This window comes from Lytechinus variegatus, chromosome 9, assembly GCF_018143015.1.
Source record: "Lytechinus variegatus isolate NC3 chromosome 9, Lvar_3.0, whole genome shotgun sequence".
NCBI lineage: Eukaryota > Metazoa > Echinodermata > Echinoidea > Temnopleuroida > Toxopneustidae > Lytechinus > Lytechinus variegatus.
This window is the reverse complement of record NC_054748.1, coordinates 30,957,297-30,971,079: the sequence shown is the minus strand read 5'-3', so window position 1 is coordinate 30,971,079 and position 13,783 is coordinate 30,957,297. Positions and strand designations below refer to the sequence as shown.

Sequence of the window (13,783 nt, the reverse complement as noted above, 5' to 3'; positions counted from 1 at the left end):
AACATTTTTTCCCTCAAGATTATGTTGGATTTTTTCTGGTTCCCATTTAACACATGGATTTTCTTGGGAGGAAATTTTTGTATTTTGTATTCCCATGTAACATACATGTACTTAATATGGATCATACAAAACCCTCACTTACATACATGTATATTTTGATTTTGACATTATTAATAGGGTCAGTGTTTATTCCAACCAAAGGATTCGATTGAAAAAAAGGGCTCCTCCATATATCTTGTAGTGGATTTTAAACTGTTTTTATTGGAATATATCCTAGGATGATTGTTTCAGGAAATTAACATTTAACCCAGCCCACGTGGAAGTGAGCAATATATATTGTCCATTCCACTGCTTCCCCCTCCTTCCCCCCTTTGTTCACCTCTCCCTCCCTCCTGTCCCCTTCCCCTCCGTCTCCTTTCACCTTCCCCTCCCCTTCCCTTCTCCCATCCCCTCCCCTTCCCCTCCCCTTCCCCTCCCCTCTCTCCCATCCCCTCTCCCATCCCCTCCCCTTCCCTCTCCCATCCCCTCCCCTTCCCCTTCCCTCTCCCATCCCATCCCCTCTCCCATCCCCTCCCCTTCCCCTTCCCTCTCCCATCCCCTCCCCCCCTCCCTTCCCCTCCCCTCCCCTTCCTCTCCCCTCCCCTCTCCCCTCCCCTTCCCTCTCCCATCCCCTCCCCTTCCCCTTCCCTCTCTCTCCCATCCCATCCCCTCTCCCATCCCTTCCCCTTCCCTCTCCCATCCCCTCCCCTCTCCCCATCCCCTCCCCTTCCCTCTCCCCTCCCCTCTCCCATCCCCTCCCCTCCCCTTCCCCTTCCCTCTCCCATCCCCTCCCATCCCCTCCCCTTCCCTCTCCCATCCCCTCCCCTTCCCCTTCCCCTCCCATCCCCTCCCCTCTCCCATCCCCTTCCCTCTCCCATCCCCTCCCCTCTCCCATCCCCTCCCCTCTCCCATCCCCTCCCCTTCCCCTTCCCTCTCCCATCCCCTCTCCCCTTCCCCTTCCCTCTCCCATCCCCTCCCCTCTCCCCTTCCCCTTCCCTCTCCCATCCCCTCCCCTCTCCCCTCCCCTCCCCTTCCCTCTCCCATCCCCTCCCCTCTCCCATCCCCTCCCCCTTCCCTCTCCCATCCCCTCCCCTTCCCCTTCCCTCTCCCATCCCCTCCCATCCCCTCCCCTTCCCTCTCCCATCCCCTCCCCTCTCCCATCCCCTCCCCTTCCCTCTCCCATCCCCTCCCCTCTCCCATCCCCCTCCCCTTCCCCTTCCCTCTCCCATCCCATCCCCTCCCCTCTCCCATCCCCTTCCCTCTCCCATCCCATCCCCTCTCCCATCCCCTTCCCTCTCCCATCCCATCCCCTCCCCTTCCCTCTCCCCCATCCCCTCCCCTCTCCCATCCCCCCCTTCCCCTTCCCTCTCCCATCCCCTCCCCTTCCCCTTCCCTCTCCCATCCCCTCCCCTCTCCCATCCCCTTCCCTCTCCCATCCCCTCCCCTCTCCCATCCCCTCCCCTCTCCCATCCCCTCCCCTTCCCATTACCTCTCCCATCCCCTCCCCTCTCCCCATCCCCTCCCCTCTCCCATCCCCTTCCCCTCCCCTCTCCCATCCCCTCCCCTCCCCTTCCCCTTCCCTCTCCCATCCCCTCCCCTCTCCCATCCCCTCCCCTTCCCTCTCCCATCCCCTCTCCCATCCCCTCCCCTTCCCTCTCCCATCCCCCCCCTCTCCCATCCCCTCCCCCCGTCCTCTCCCCCCCATCCCCTCCCCTTCCCCTTCCCTCTCTCCATCTCATCCCCTCCCCTCTCCCATCCCCTCCCCTTCCCTCTCCCATCCCCTCCCCTCTCCCATCCCCTCCCCTTCCCCTTCCCTCTCCCCATCCCATCCCCTCTCCATCCCCTCCCCTTCCCTCTCCCATCCCATCCCCTCCCCTCTCCCATCCCCTTCCCTCTCCCATCCCATCCCCCTCCCATCCCCTCCCCTTCCCTCTCCCATCCCCTCCCCTCTCCCATCCCCTCCCCTTCCCCTCTCCCATCCCCTCTCCCATCCCCTTCCCTCTCCAATCCCATCCCCTCCCCTCTCCAATCCCCTCCCCTTCCCTCTCCCATCCCCTCCCCTCTCCCATCCCCTTCCCTCCCCCATCCCATCCCCCCCCCCCTCTCCCATCCCCTTCCCTCTCCATCCCATCCCCTCCCCTCTCCCATCCCCTTCCCTCTCCCATCCCACCCCTCCCCTCTCCCCTCCCCCTCCCCTCTCCCTTCTCCTCTCCCATCCCCCCCTCTCCCATCCCCTCCCCTCCCCTCCCTTCCCCTTCCCTCTCCCATCCCCTCCCCTCCCCCATCCCCTCCCCTTCCCTCTCCCATCCCCTCCCCTCTCCATCCCCTCCCCTTCCCCTCCCCCATCCCCTCCCCTTCCCCCCTTCCCCTCCCTTTCCCTTCCCTCCCTTTCCCCCTCCCTTCCCCCTCCCTTCCCCCCTCCCTTCCCCTTCCCCCTCCCTTCCCCTTCCCCCTCCCCTTCCCCCTCCCCCTCTCATCCCTTCCTCTCCCTCTGCCTTCCCCTCCTTCCCCCTCCCTTTCCCCTTTTCCACTCCCACATGAAGTATATTACATGTACATATACCGTATGTACATGTATTTATAGAATCGGGGAGTGGTGAATTCTTATGGTGTGTGATCATTATGTCCTTAGGAATATTTGGCTGAGGATCCAATACTTTTTTTAAAAATCCTTCCTTGTGCACTCCATGAAGTATTATTTTTGGTAGATGCATGCAAGATGATTTTCTATTCATTATTTCCTGCATCCAACCATACATTTCTTGCTATACAAGGTGTACATGTATAGTAGAAGCTCATCAGTTTATGTGCTGTTGGATGCTTTTCACATTCTGAAGTTGTTTCTTCTGCAATTCAAAGTTTCCCCCTTTCCTAGATTTTGTTAGATTTTGCTTATGAATGATTCATATTCTTTGTGCTGTCATATTTATTTTGAAATAGAAATGAGGGAAGAGGATTGATTAAGTTGAATTAAACCATTTTGCAAAGAATTATGTTTCCTTGAACAATGTTGTTAAGTGTGAATGAAGCCCCCAAAACATCTCATGCACATTGCGTATCATGCTCCTTCAGCCTACTTTCAGACCGTTGCTGAACCAATGTTTTATATTGTTGTAAGCATGTGTGTGCAGCCTTGCTCTTTTGAACGTTCTCATATAATTCATTTTTTTGTGAACATCACTTTGCAATAGAAAGTGTGAATTGTGCAATATATTTCTGAATGGAATGCTAATATTTGTGATTTCTTCGCCTCATTTTTACTATAACCAAGATATAACTTACTTTTTCTTTATCTTGCATATTTCCTCCTTTATATCTTCTGTCAGATTTTTTCTTCAAGTTTGATTCTCAATCTCTTTAGCATTTTCCACATCTCTCCATCTTTGTAAATCACCACTTTCTTTCTTTCTTTCTCAATGCTAATCTGTATCCTCTTTCTCCTGAAATCTTTTTCCTTTCCAACCTCTTATATCTTGTCTCTTTATAGTTTTATGTAGAAAAATTGTATCTTGGCAGCTTGACCGAATACAATCTCGGTTGCATTATTCTTGTATTCAGTGGAGGAATGAATTGATTTTATCATTCCTTTGTGAATATATTAATTTATAAGAAGAGTTTCAATGAAAGGATTCTAAAAAAAGGGACACTTTCAACTGAAAGGAATACTACTAATTAGGGGCGGTATTCTGAGGTCATTTTATCTTTGAAATATTTTATCTCTTAAAATGAAATTGGTATTCTGAGATGACATTTTATCTCTCAGATAAAATTAAAACTTTTATCTTGCGTATAAATTATATCCAACAAAGCAGTGCCTGCGTAGACATACCCATCGCGTATCTGGACATTGCAACGCGGATGATTTGCTTGCGCCCATGTTACTTTGATGAAAAAATAAAATAAACTTAAAAGAGAGTAGGGGCTATTTTATCTCCACGATGTTGATTTCATCATTATTTCTAAGTGAATTAACTCCAAATGTTGACATGAAAATGAAAAAAATATATATAGCTATTGAGAATAACACCTTTTCCTGTGCAATCAGGAAGTATTTCATAAGACTTTTCTTGACTAATATTGTCTTTGAAATGATGCTTGAAAAGATGCCATATAGACTTTAAAAAAAAGATATTGTCTTTTTTTTAAAAGAAATCTCTGAAAGACGCGCAAGCGTATTTGAAATCAATAAATTGACGCAATCTCACTCCTTTGCCACACCTCCTGGCGGAATGGATTTTCATTGGTTGAGCAATATGAGAGAGCTATAAAAGTGCCTTTCTAATTGGATATTGATTGAAAAATAGGTGTGTCTTACAGAGATAAAATGAAGATAAAATTGTTCTCAGAATGCCAATTCAGAGAGATTTTAAGGGTATTTTATCTCACTGATATTAACAGAGATAAAATGGAAAGTTCTCAGAATACCACCCCTGGGCCCTTTCTTAAAAGAGTTACAATTGATCCAATCAATAAAAACAAAGGCTCCGTAATATTAGATGGTATCTGGACCATTTGTATTTGATTATTAAATCAAATGGTGTTTAAAGCCTGTGTATAGCTTTGGTAAAGGGTCAATAATGTGATTGATAATAGAATATCATCTAATATGACAGTCTTACTGAAGCGTAGAGACCGTTAGATATTTTTCCAACTGCACTTCTCTGAGAAAATTTCAAATATTCAAATCTTGGATATATAGCGCCCTCTCTCGGCAATGCTTGTTTTAAATTTAAAAAATGGGCATTCAAGCACTTATCTTATAGATTTAGTGATTAGATATCCAAAAGTTACAGACAAAGAACATATCTTGAAAGTTTCAGCCCATTCCATGATTTGGAATAGGATTTAATTGAAAGACAAAAACACACAGATATTTGAATTTGATCGGGTGACCCGATCAAGTTAAATTTCCATGTAAAATCGCAAAATTTATCCTGTAAAACACATTTTCATTTCATATCCTCCACATCATAACTGTTATAGGGCATATCCATTCATATTAGCTAGCAATGAATTGGAATAGTGAAAGGTGCATTTTGGTGGATTTACCAAAACTATACACAAGCTTTAAGCTACTGAGGGTGATCTAAACTGTGCTTCGAACATTAACACCAGCATGAACACAAAAAATAAAATCATTTATATGACACCTAGATAGATCCTTGTGATTTGATTGGTTGCTTGATATCGTTCATTCAGTGACGTCATCAACAGTGCAATTTTGGATCCATACGATTTTTTTCCATTGCACTCGCGCACCGAGACTGCCGCTCCTGCACCAGCAGTACGCATGTTGTAATGACGTAACAATCACTGAACAGACCGAACTCGCATGAGCATGTTTCGTCTCGAAATTCATCAATTTCATATGAAAAAAAAAATCATTGATTAGGTGTCATATAAACCAAATAATGAATGTTTTTCATGAATGCAATGGACAGAAACATTCGGTGAAAGATGAAATAATGATCCATTCACCTCATGAAGTATTCTGTCCATTGCACCCATAAACATTCATCATTTGTATAATATTGCATGTTGTACGTCTGTTGTACCCCTACTGTACTCATGCTGCACCCCCCTAATCACCCGTACATGTGTTTTTGTTTCTCCTTCCTCACAATGCCTATTATCATTAGGACCCAATCTGCTAATAACGCCTTTGACAGGTAAACAGCGATTTCAATAATTCTGAATGAGTGAAGATTATTTTCATGTAGAATAGAGAAGCTTTAGCCCGAGTAAGGGGTGTTCATATGGATAGCACATTCAATATATTCTTGGTATCGACAATAACCAAAAGTTCCCGGATGTAGCTCGCAGAGTTTAATTGTGTGACCCAATAACTACTGTTAGCTTGAAGGTAATAGTATAATACGGCAAGAGGGATAACACAAGTAGCAAGTTTTACAATTATTCCTTCTCGAAATGTAAGAAGAGATTGAGAACGCGGTGCGAAATTGGATGCGACTAGTCTAGCGGTAGCTAGTGGCTACGGTACGTTTAGACTGAAGTTGTTTGGTCACACCCGTCACTGAATAAGAAGTAGAATTTCTAGGTCAGTGTACAGTTTGAATTTGCCGTTCATGCTGTGCGCTACATTCAGGAACTTGTGGTTATTGTTGATATCAAGAATTGCCACCATGGTCCCATAACACAAAGATTAGCAATTAATCTTACGCTAGATTTTTTTTATGATTGATTGTGCATTGTAGTCAATGCAATCAATTGTAGAAAAATGTTCTATGCTGATTGCTAAGTTTTTTGTTACACTTACAGGCCCCAGTTCTACATGTACATGTACATGCACACCCACTTTTTCTGTTTGGTCTCAAAATCTCACATCGTCTGTAGAATCATAGTTACTCTACAACCTGTTCATCCACTAACTATTTACATGTAGTCTATAAATTCTGTCCTTCTTTTACGACTCTGCCTTGTGTTGTACATGTACAGGTGTATGCATTGAATTTCAAATATTTTATGACTGTTTGCTATCTCAAAAAATCTAATTGTCATGATTTTTCCAAGTTCTCTGCCGTGAAAGTAGATGATTAGAGTTTTGGGATATGGAAAGACTTTCAAGCATAGAATATCTTTAGATTTATCTTTACTTTTAGAAATCTCACAGAAGTGCAGGTCACTTTTCCAATCTCATTATATGAATGTTTACATGTTCATGTACATGTATGCCCTCAAATGATTACGGTGTGAAAGATATGAAATCATATGAAATTGTTTTTACAGATTTTACGTAAGAATTAAAAATCTGTTATTTTTTAACTCTTTTACCCTTTCCAAGCATGTAACGAGCTGAAAATTTCAGGATATTTTTGTTTCTATCTTTTCTAGGGTATCCAATTATTAATAGCTTGAAGGGCTATTTTTAATTAAAAAAAAGAGCATTGCAGAGAGAGGGGGCTAGATGACAAATTTGAATTCTAACCGCTTGAAAAACATCCAATGACCTAGACATGTATATAGATGCACTTTACATTACTGACCCTTTACCAAATTTTAGAATGGCTTTACATGGCTTTTTCAAGCATTTGACCTCATCATACTGTGATCTCATGGAGCTAGAAGCAATTTCCAAATCATAACCATCACATATAAATGAAGCCCCCCTCCCGAAAAAAATATATATTAAAAAAAATCATCCATCTACATGTAAGATTAGAGAATTCATTCGCATTGTTTGCTGTTCAACTTAGATTTCACTTCGATGTATATTAGACTAGTCTTTGCACAATGCACATGCATTTATCATTACATGCGTACTTGCATGCATGTGTTATTTGTTTGTAGTCCCCAAGCACAAAAACTCCTGCTTGAAAATTTTCTGTAGAGATTAGAAACATGTGGTATTTATATTAAGAAACTATTTTGTATTCATTAGAAAATAGTTATTTTTCACTTGATAGTTTTGCTCTGTGGAATAGAGAGTCGTTTTGTATCTCTTTTTTTACAGGCATGGATTGTCCACTTAAAAAAAGAAATCTATTATGCTTTGGGATTTGCAAAACCTTAGACCTCAATAATGATTATGTGAGAGTGAAAAAACATGGCTAGTTCAAGGGCAATTCCGTAAAATATTCAACCTTTTTGTACATGTGAAACCCATTTTTCTCAAGTTTTACTTCACTTCATAAACTGACCAAGTCCTGATTATTTGAGAGCATTAGAGACTGTCAAAAGAACCAGAATCAGAGACAGAAAATTTCATGAAGGTCTCACATAAATGGGGCTGGATGTACAAATTTTATGGAATTGCCCTTAATAGTTTTACAGTATACTGTATCAAAGGGAGTATTGGTATCAAAAAGGGTATTTGTTACCAGTTTGAAAGTGTGAAGAATTTAGAATACTTCTCGCATGGAAAATTGTAAAGTGGTTTGGTGCCACAAAGTCAGAACACCTTGTCAGGCTTTATGCTCCTGTTGTAGCCTGAGATCATCACACCTACATCGTTTGAAGACCTCCAAATCTCAAGTGCCTATGGTGAACAGTCTTTCTCTGCTGCAGCACATTCTCTTCGAAATAGTTTGCTGTGATAGTTAGAAATATGTCATCATCTTTCATCTAAACTGTAGTATTAGTATCTTTCTCAACATCAGTTCTTCGTGCTCTGACACTGTACTCTCTTTTCATTTTTGTTCTTGAGCACTTCAGAATAGAATATTTCTAGATAGGTGACACTACATAGATGCCAAGTACCTGTATAATTTATACTAGGCCTGAGATGAATACCCTTTTTGCCATTCAATTGTTCCCCAGGGCAAACCCCAAAATAGTGTCTTTCAAACAATTGCAATTTCTGGATTATCAGAAATCGCAAAAAAAAACACGTTTTTGAGGGCTACTTTTTACCACCCACTGCCTGTATCATCCTCATTGGATAAGCTTTAATTTTCAGGGCCCCGTCGCATTAATTATTATTACAGTAACTTTGCCTTCCAATGGTAACTATGGTAAACTGTCTATTCGTCCAGTGCCAACTCTTCTGCTCTTCACATAGTCTACCTTCATTTAGTCTAATGCCATTCCGTCCATCAACATTTCGTCTAACAACCATTTGGTCCAATAATCACTTTGTTTAATCAGCAGTTTGTCTATGACCATTTCGTTTAAATAACCAGTTGGTCTAATACCCATTTTCTTTTCATTCATTTCACCCAATTAATGTAACACCAAGTCCAGTTGGACCAAATGGTATATTGACTATATCGCTATTGGACCAACTGGTTATTAGGTGAAATGGAGAGTGTACGAAATGCCAGTTAGACCATGTGGATAGTGGACGAACTGATGGTAGACCAAATGATAGAAGACGAGTTGGTAATTGGACGAATTGGCATTAGATCACTTTGAAAGAAACCATAGCTACATGTACCATGGAAACTCTGATCAACAGCCACTCAGAATCAAGGATTTCATGTAAAGTTACCATTTCATCGCAAAGTTAATACCATAATGGTAACTTCTGCAACAGGGCTGTTGGCTCCTTATTGTATTTTCCATGGTTGTCAGTCTGGGTGAAATCGACCTGATTCCCCTGGAAATCTTTTCCTTGCAACCAATAATCCCTGTTCTGTTCTATGCTTTGCCAATGAGGCAGTTCACCATATCTAATTAATTCAAACACTCTGTATGTCATTGCCGATGGGACAAGACCATGTTTTAAAAATCAAAATCTTTGAAAAGTATTTTATTTTTCTTTATTTTTTGCGTAGTGTTGGTGGATCCGTTCAGAGCATGACCTTAAAGGTTCCCGTCATGATCTCAAAGTTCTTTCAGTCAACAAACATGACATCTCAAGACTTCTTTGGACGCTGGAAGCAACTCGGAAAGTAAGTATTGGATGTTTTATTGAATGGCTCAGAATGGGATATCAGAAAATATTCCACGAGTTATGGATAATTGCAAGAATTGAAGATGAGTGCAATATTTGCCCTCATAAAAAGTGGAATATTTCTGGTATCCCATGAGGAAAATCCACCTAATACACATGTAAAATATCTATATAAATTTTGTATTAGCTACATGAGAGAATTTAGAATTGATACTGTTACTGATTTTAGGATTAAAAGGAATTCAAGTTTCAGAAATTGCACCTTAAGACCAGGTGGGTGTTCCATAAAGCTGTTCGTAAGTTAAGAGCGACTTTAAGAACGACTGGTGATCCCTTCTTGTGGTAAATGGTATATTCATTGGCGATGGTTTAGCGCGTAAGAAATGATCACCGGTCATTCTTAAAGTCGCTCTTAACTTACGAACAGCTTTATGAAACGGCCCCCAGTGCACATTATTGCAACAATATCACAGTGTGCGCCAACCTATGTTGTGCTGCAACTGCAATACAATCCGTTGCAGAAGAATGATAGCCCAAATCTGTGACTTATGGCATGTCATTTCTTCTTGCAAATCTTCTGTTTGATGATTTCAGCCAATCAGACTGGTCCTAGACAATGATGTCATGACCAGTTTGCTGTGCTGCTGAAGCGCAGACGACTCGTGTATAAAAGATTAGTTGCCATGGAGATGCTGCGCATTGCAGAGCTATTGCAATATGTGCGCTGGCCTGCGGTGTGATTAAACTGAGATGCGATTGGCATCTTGTTAAAATTGGATCTTCATGCAATTGCATTGTATAGTGTGCTCCAGGCTTTAGGAAATACCTCTGTAAAATCCCTTACACTAAATGTTAAATGAATCATTAAATTTGACTCCTAAATTATTCTTAACTACTGTCTGGCAAGGATATCTAAAATATTTGCCTTCACCATTAAAGAAGTAGAGTGCAAAGTAAACAGAAAAACATACCATGTAAACAAAAGTTTTGACATGTTTGGCTTCAAATAATTTTAACACAGAGTCAGACCATGGCCTAAGTTAAACCCGACTTCAGAATACGGGCCTGGGAGTTTGGTTATGTGAATGGACAGAGATCTGGTCAAAACATGATAGAGTGACATTTAACGATAATTTCAAAGTCTTTCTCATGATGTCATTATTTGCTGTAACTTCAGGTACATGTACTTAATGTAAATATCTATGATTTCTATTTTGTATTAACAGTCCTGGACAAGAGTCACAGAATATTTTTGAGGCCCAATTTCCGATGGACACATCTGTGAATAGGACCAAGGTAAGAGGAGCTGAAAAAGATTGGGGAGACTACTAGGGGGAAAGTTCACCCTATTAATAAAATCAGAAAAACTAGAGGAAAATATTGGCGGTTTTGGCAATTTTTTTGTACTGGGCTGCTCGCTGACTTTTTACTTTCAAGTCTTGTGCAAGTTTTGAGACCAATTTTGCGTCACCCGGGTACACGGTTCCGAAATTACGCAACATTATGTAAGTGCATGTCAGACCAAAAATTGCTCAAAAACGTGATTTTGTGTACGAAGTTAATGTAAATTGTGTTTTCAACCAAAAATCATAAATGTATGATTATTTTCAGTTTTGCTGGTCTAAATGTATGTATTATATGCTGTTTATGATCTTAGAAGAGTCCCCAACAAAATTTTATGGAAAAACAATGAAAAACAAAGGGTCTAAAAAACAAAGAAATATATAACAAATTGCAAAATGCAATATAATACATAAGAAATTGATCTGATATCACAATTTTCTTCATGTAAACTTGCTAAGAACACCACAAAGGCTTTCTATGCCAATAATTAATACATTTGGATCTTTATTTATGGAGTTAGAGGAAAAAGTATGATTTCACATACTAATTACGCATAAATTAAACATAAATAAATTACTATACAATTTTGTAGATTATGTCCCAGACAACCTGTGTGCCATCAGTGCTGGCATGTTGACGCCTTGCCAAAGGATGCTAGGCCATGGTGGGATTTGAACACACGACCCTCTCAGGCAAAAATCAGAATCTCTACACCATGGCGCTTCCACTTCTTTTCTTTCTCCTCTGATAAGAAAATTATTATTTATCATGTTCCATTCAAAATTTAGATTTTTATTACATGACATGGGAGTGCTGCTCATGTATGACATCACAAATTAAAAACGTGAAAAAAAATGTGAAAAAAAAGACATTGATTATTGAAGAGAGATGAGAGGTGTCTAACTGCCTTTGATTTTTTTGTTGAAACGAATTCAAATTAGAGCCTAGTTTGAAAAAAAAAATTAAGATCAATCAATAAGCAAGACTTGATTTTTTCTATCAAGTTCAGTTTGAAAATGAAGGGGGGAAAATCCTAACTTTAAAATCGAATGATTTTCTTCTTTTCAGCTGATGGGGACGGGTATAGGACTTCTAGATGGTGTGGATCCCAACCCTGAAAATTTTGTAGGAGCAGGCATCGTCCACACAAAGAACCAACAAGTGGGTTGTCTGATGCGCTTAGAACCAAATCAACAAGCTAGGGTAAGACCGCAATGATGAAGATGATGATGCTGGTGGTGGTGGTGATCAGGATGGAGATTATGATGATGATGATGGTGATGATGATAATGGTTGTGATGATAATACTGATGATGAAAATTGTGATGATGATTATGATGGTGGTGATGATGACGTGCGTGCGTATTTGAGTTTTGTAAGACGTGTATTAATCAGATATGGGACCGACCTTTAACGTCACCATCCGAAAGATGTGATCAGGTCTCGAACCTCTGCATCAATTTGTAACTTCCCCACAGCTTGGATTACAGGCGCACGCCACAACGCTCATGATGGTGATGGTGGTGATGATTATGATGATGGTGGTGATGATGATGGTTATGATGATCATGATGATTATGGTGATTTTAATGATGATGATGGTGATGATTATGATGATGGTGCTGATGATGTAGACGATGGTTATGATGACGATAATGATGATAATGGTGATTATGATGATGATGATATTGATGATGATGACGATGATGATGATGATAATGATGATGATAACGATGATGATAAAGATGATGATGATGATGGTGAACATGATAATGGTGTTGATGATGATGATGATGATAATGGTGATGGTTATAATGGTTTTGATTATGGTTATGATTATGATGATGCTTAAGAAATTGGTGACTATTGTGATTCTGACCATAAGCGAGACATTCATGTAATCCGGAATATGTGTTGTATTTCTCTTTACTCTCACAGATGTACAGACTAACATTAAGGACAAGCAAACCTGTTGTATCAAAGGTACTGTGTGACTTGTTCTCAACCCAGTTCTAGGCAGCTCTGTCCAGCCCAAACCAGTTATATCTGCTTCAAACCGGTTTTAGCTGGACATCTTCAGAAATAAGGTCATTCCGAGTCAAGTTGTTTGTACTGCCTGTGAATTATATACATGTATCGTAGCACCATCCACATCACCAATATTGATTTAATGTGTTCTGTGCTGAATCTGGATATGACTGGTTCAACTTGCTTTAAACCAGTTTGAACTGGCTCCAACATGCATAAAACATCATGAAAACAACACAGAACTTGTTTGATTTATTTGTAAATTTGGAAGGTCTCCTGTTTTTAAAAACGAATTCAAATGACTGTAGTGGTTTCAATTGTGTTTCTACACTGCAGTACACAGGCATGCTTAATTAGAATCATCATTCCTAGGTTGGCATAATAACAGCAATATTTGATATTCTGAAGAGAAACTGAGTGAAAAAGAAATATCACAGGTGAAATGTAGTATTTGTTAGACTTACAAATTGGTAACCTTTATAGATTTATAGGATCCTGCTTGTGGCAAGAGCAAAAAACAATGACCCGGTTTTATGTGAGTGAAGTTAAAAATCAATTCCTAGATATTGACAGTGTGCATGTTTAAATTGAGAAGCATTGTTCAAACTTTTGTCAGCTGAGAAGGCCCATTCACAGCTAGAATACAGAAAAAAACAACACATGGAGTATATATTGTAAATAGGAATTAAGAAATGTTGGATATTGTGATGTAACATTTTGAAGAAAAAATAATGAAATATGGACAAAAAAAAATTAGAGGCAAACGACAGATTTAATCATTTTTGTACCCTATCTTGTGTTTTTGATAAACTATTATACATGTTGATGTTATGTATGGTTTGTGTGTACGCTAAAGGTAAAACTTCAAACATTTGAACTCAATGTAATATTTAACCTACCCCAAATCCCTTCTAAGATTAATGTTTTATAAAATGTATCTTACTAGCGCAGCAATAAGAATGTTATTAGAACATTTCCATTGAGAAATGTAATTCTCCTGCTATAAATATGAGGTTCAAC

The 13,783-nt window shown here is 40.5% G+C and overlaps 1 protein-coding gene across 4 annotated transcripts in view; it reads left to right on the top strand.

Moving 5' to 3' along the window:
* LOC121421734 (AP-2 complex subunit alpha-2-like) overlaps positions 1 to 13,180 on the top strand; it is a 32,254-nt gene extending 19,074 nt beyond the window's left edge. For 2 of the 4 annotated variants that reach the window (XM_041616523.1, XM_041616520.1), the window contains 5 exons: positions 5,679 to 5,708; positions 9,273 to 9,389; positions 10,618 to 10,687; positions 11,804 to 11,938; positions 12,674 to 13,180. In XM_041616523.1, coding sequence (XP_041472457.1) covers positions 5,679 to 5,708; positions 9,273 to 9,389; positions 10,618 to 10,687; positions 11,804 to 11,938; positions 12,674 to 12,751 — 430 coding nt within the window. In that variant the 3' untranslated portion in view covers positions 12,752 to 13,180. The remainder of the gene's footprint in view (positions 1 to 5,678; positions 5,709 to 9,272; positions 9,390 to 10,617; positions 10,688 to 11,803; positions 11,939 to 12,673) is intronic. The other 2 variants (XM_041616522.1, XM_041616521.1) reach the window with 1 other exon arrangement.
* The last annotated feature ends 603 nt before the right edge of the window (positions 13,181 to 13,783 follow it).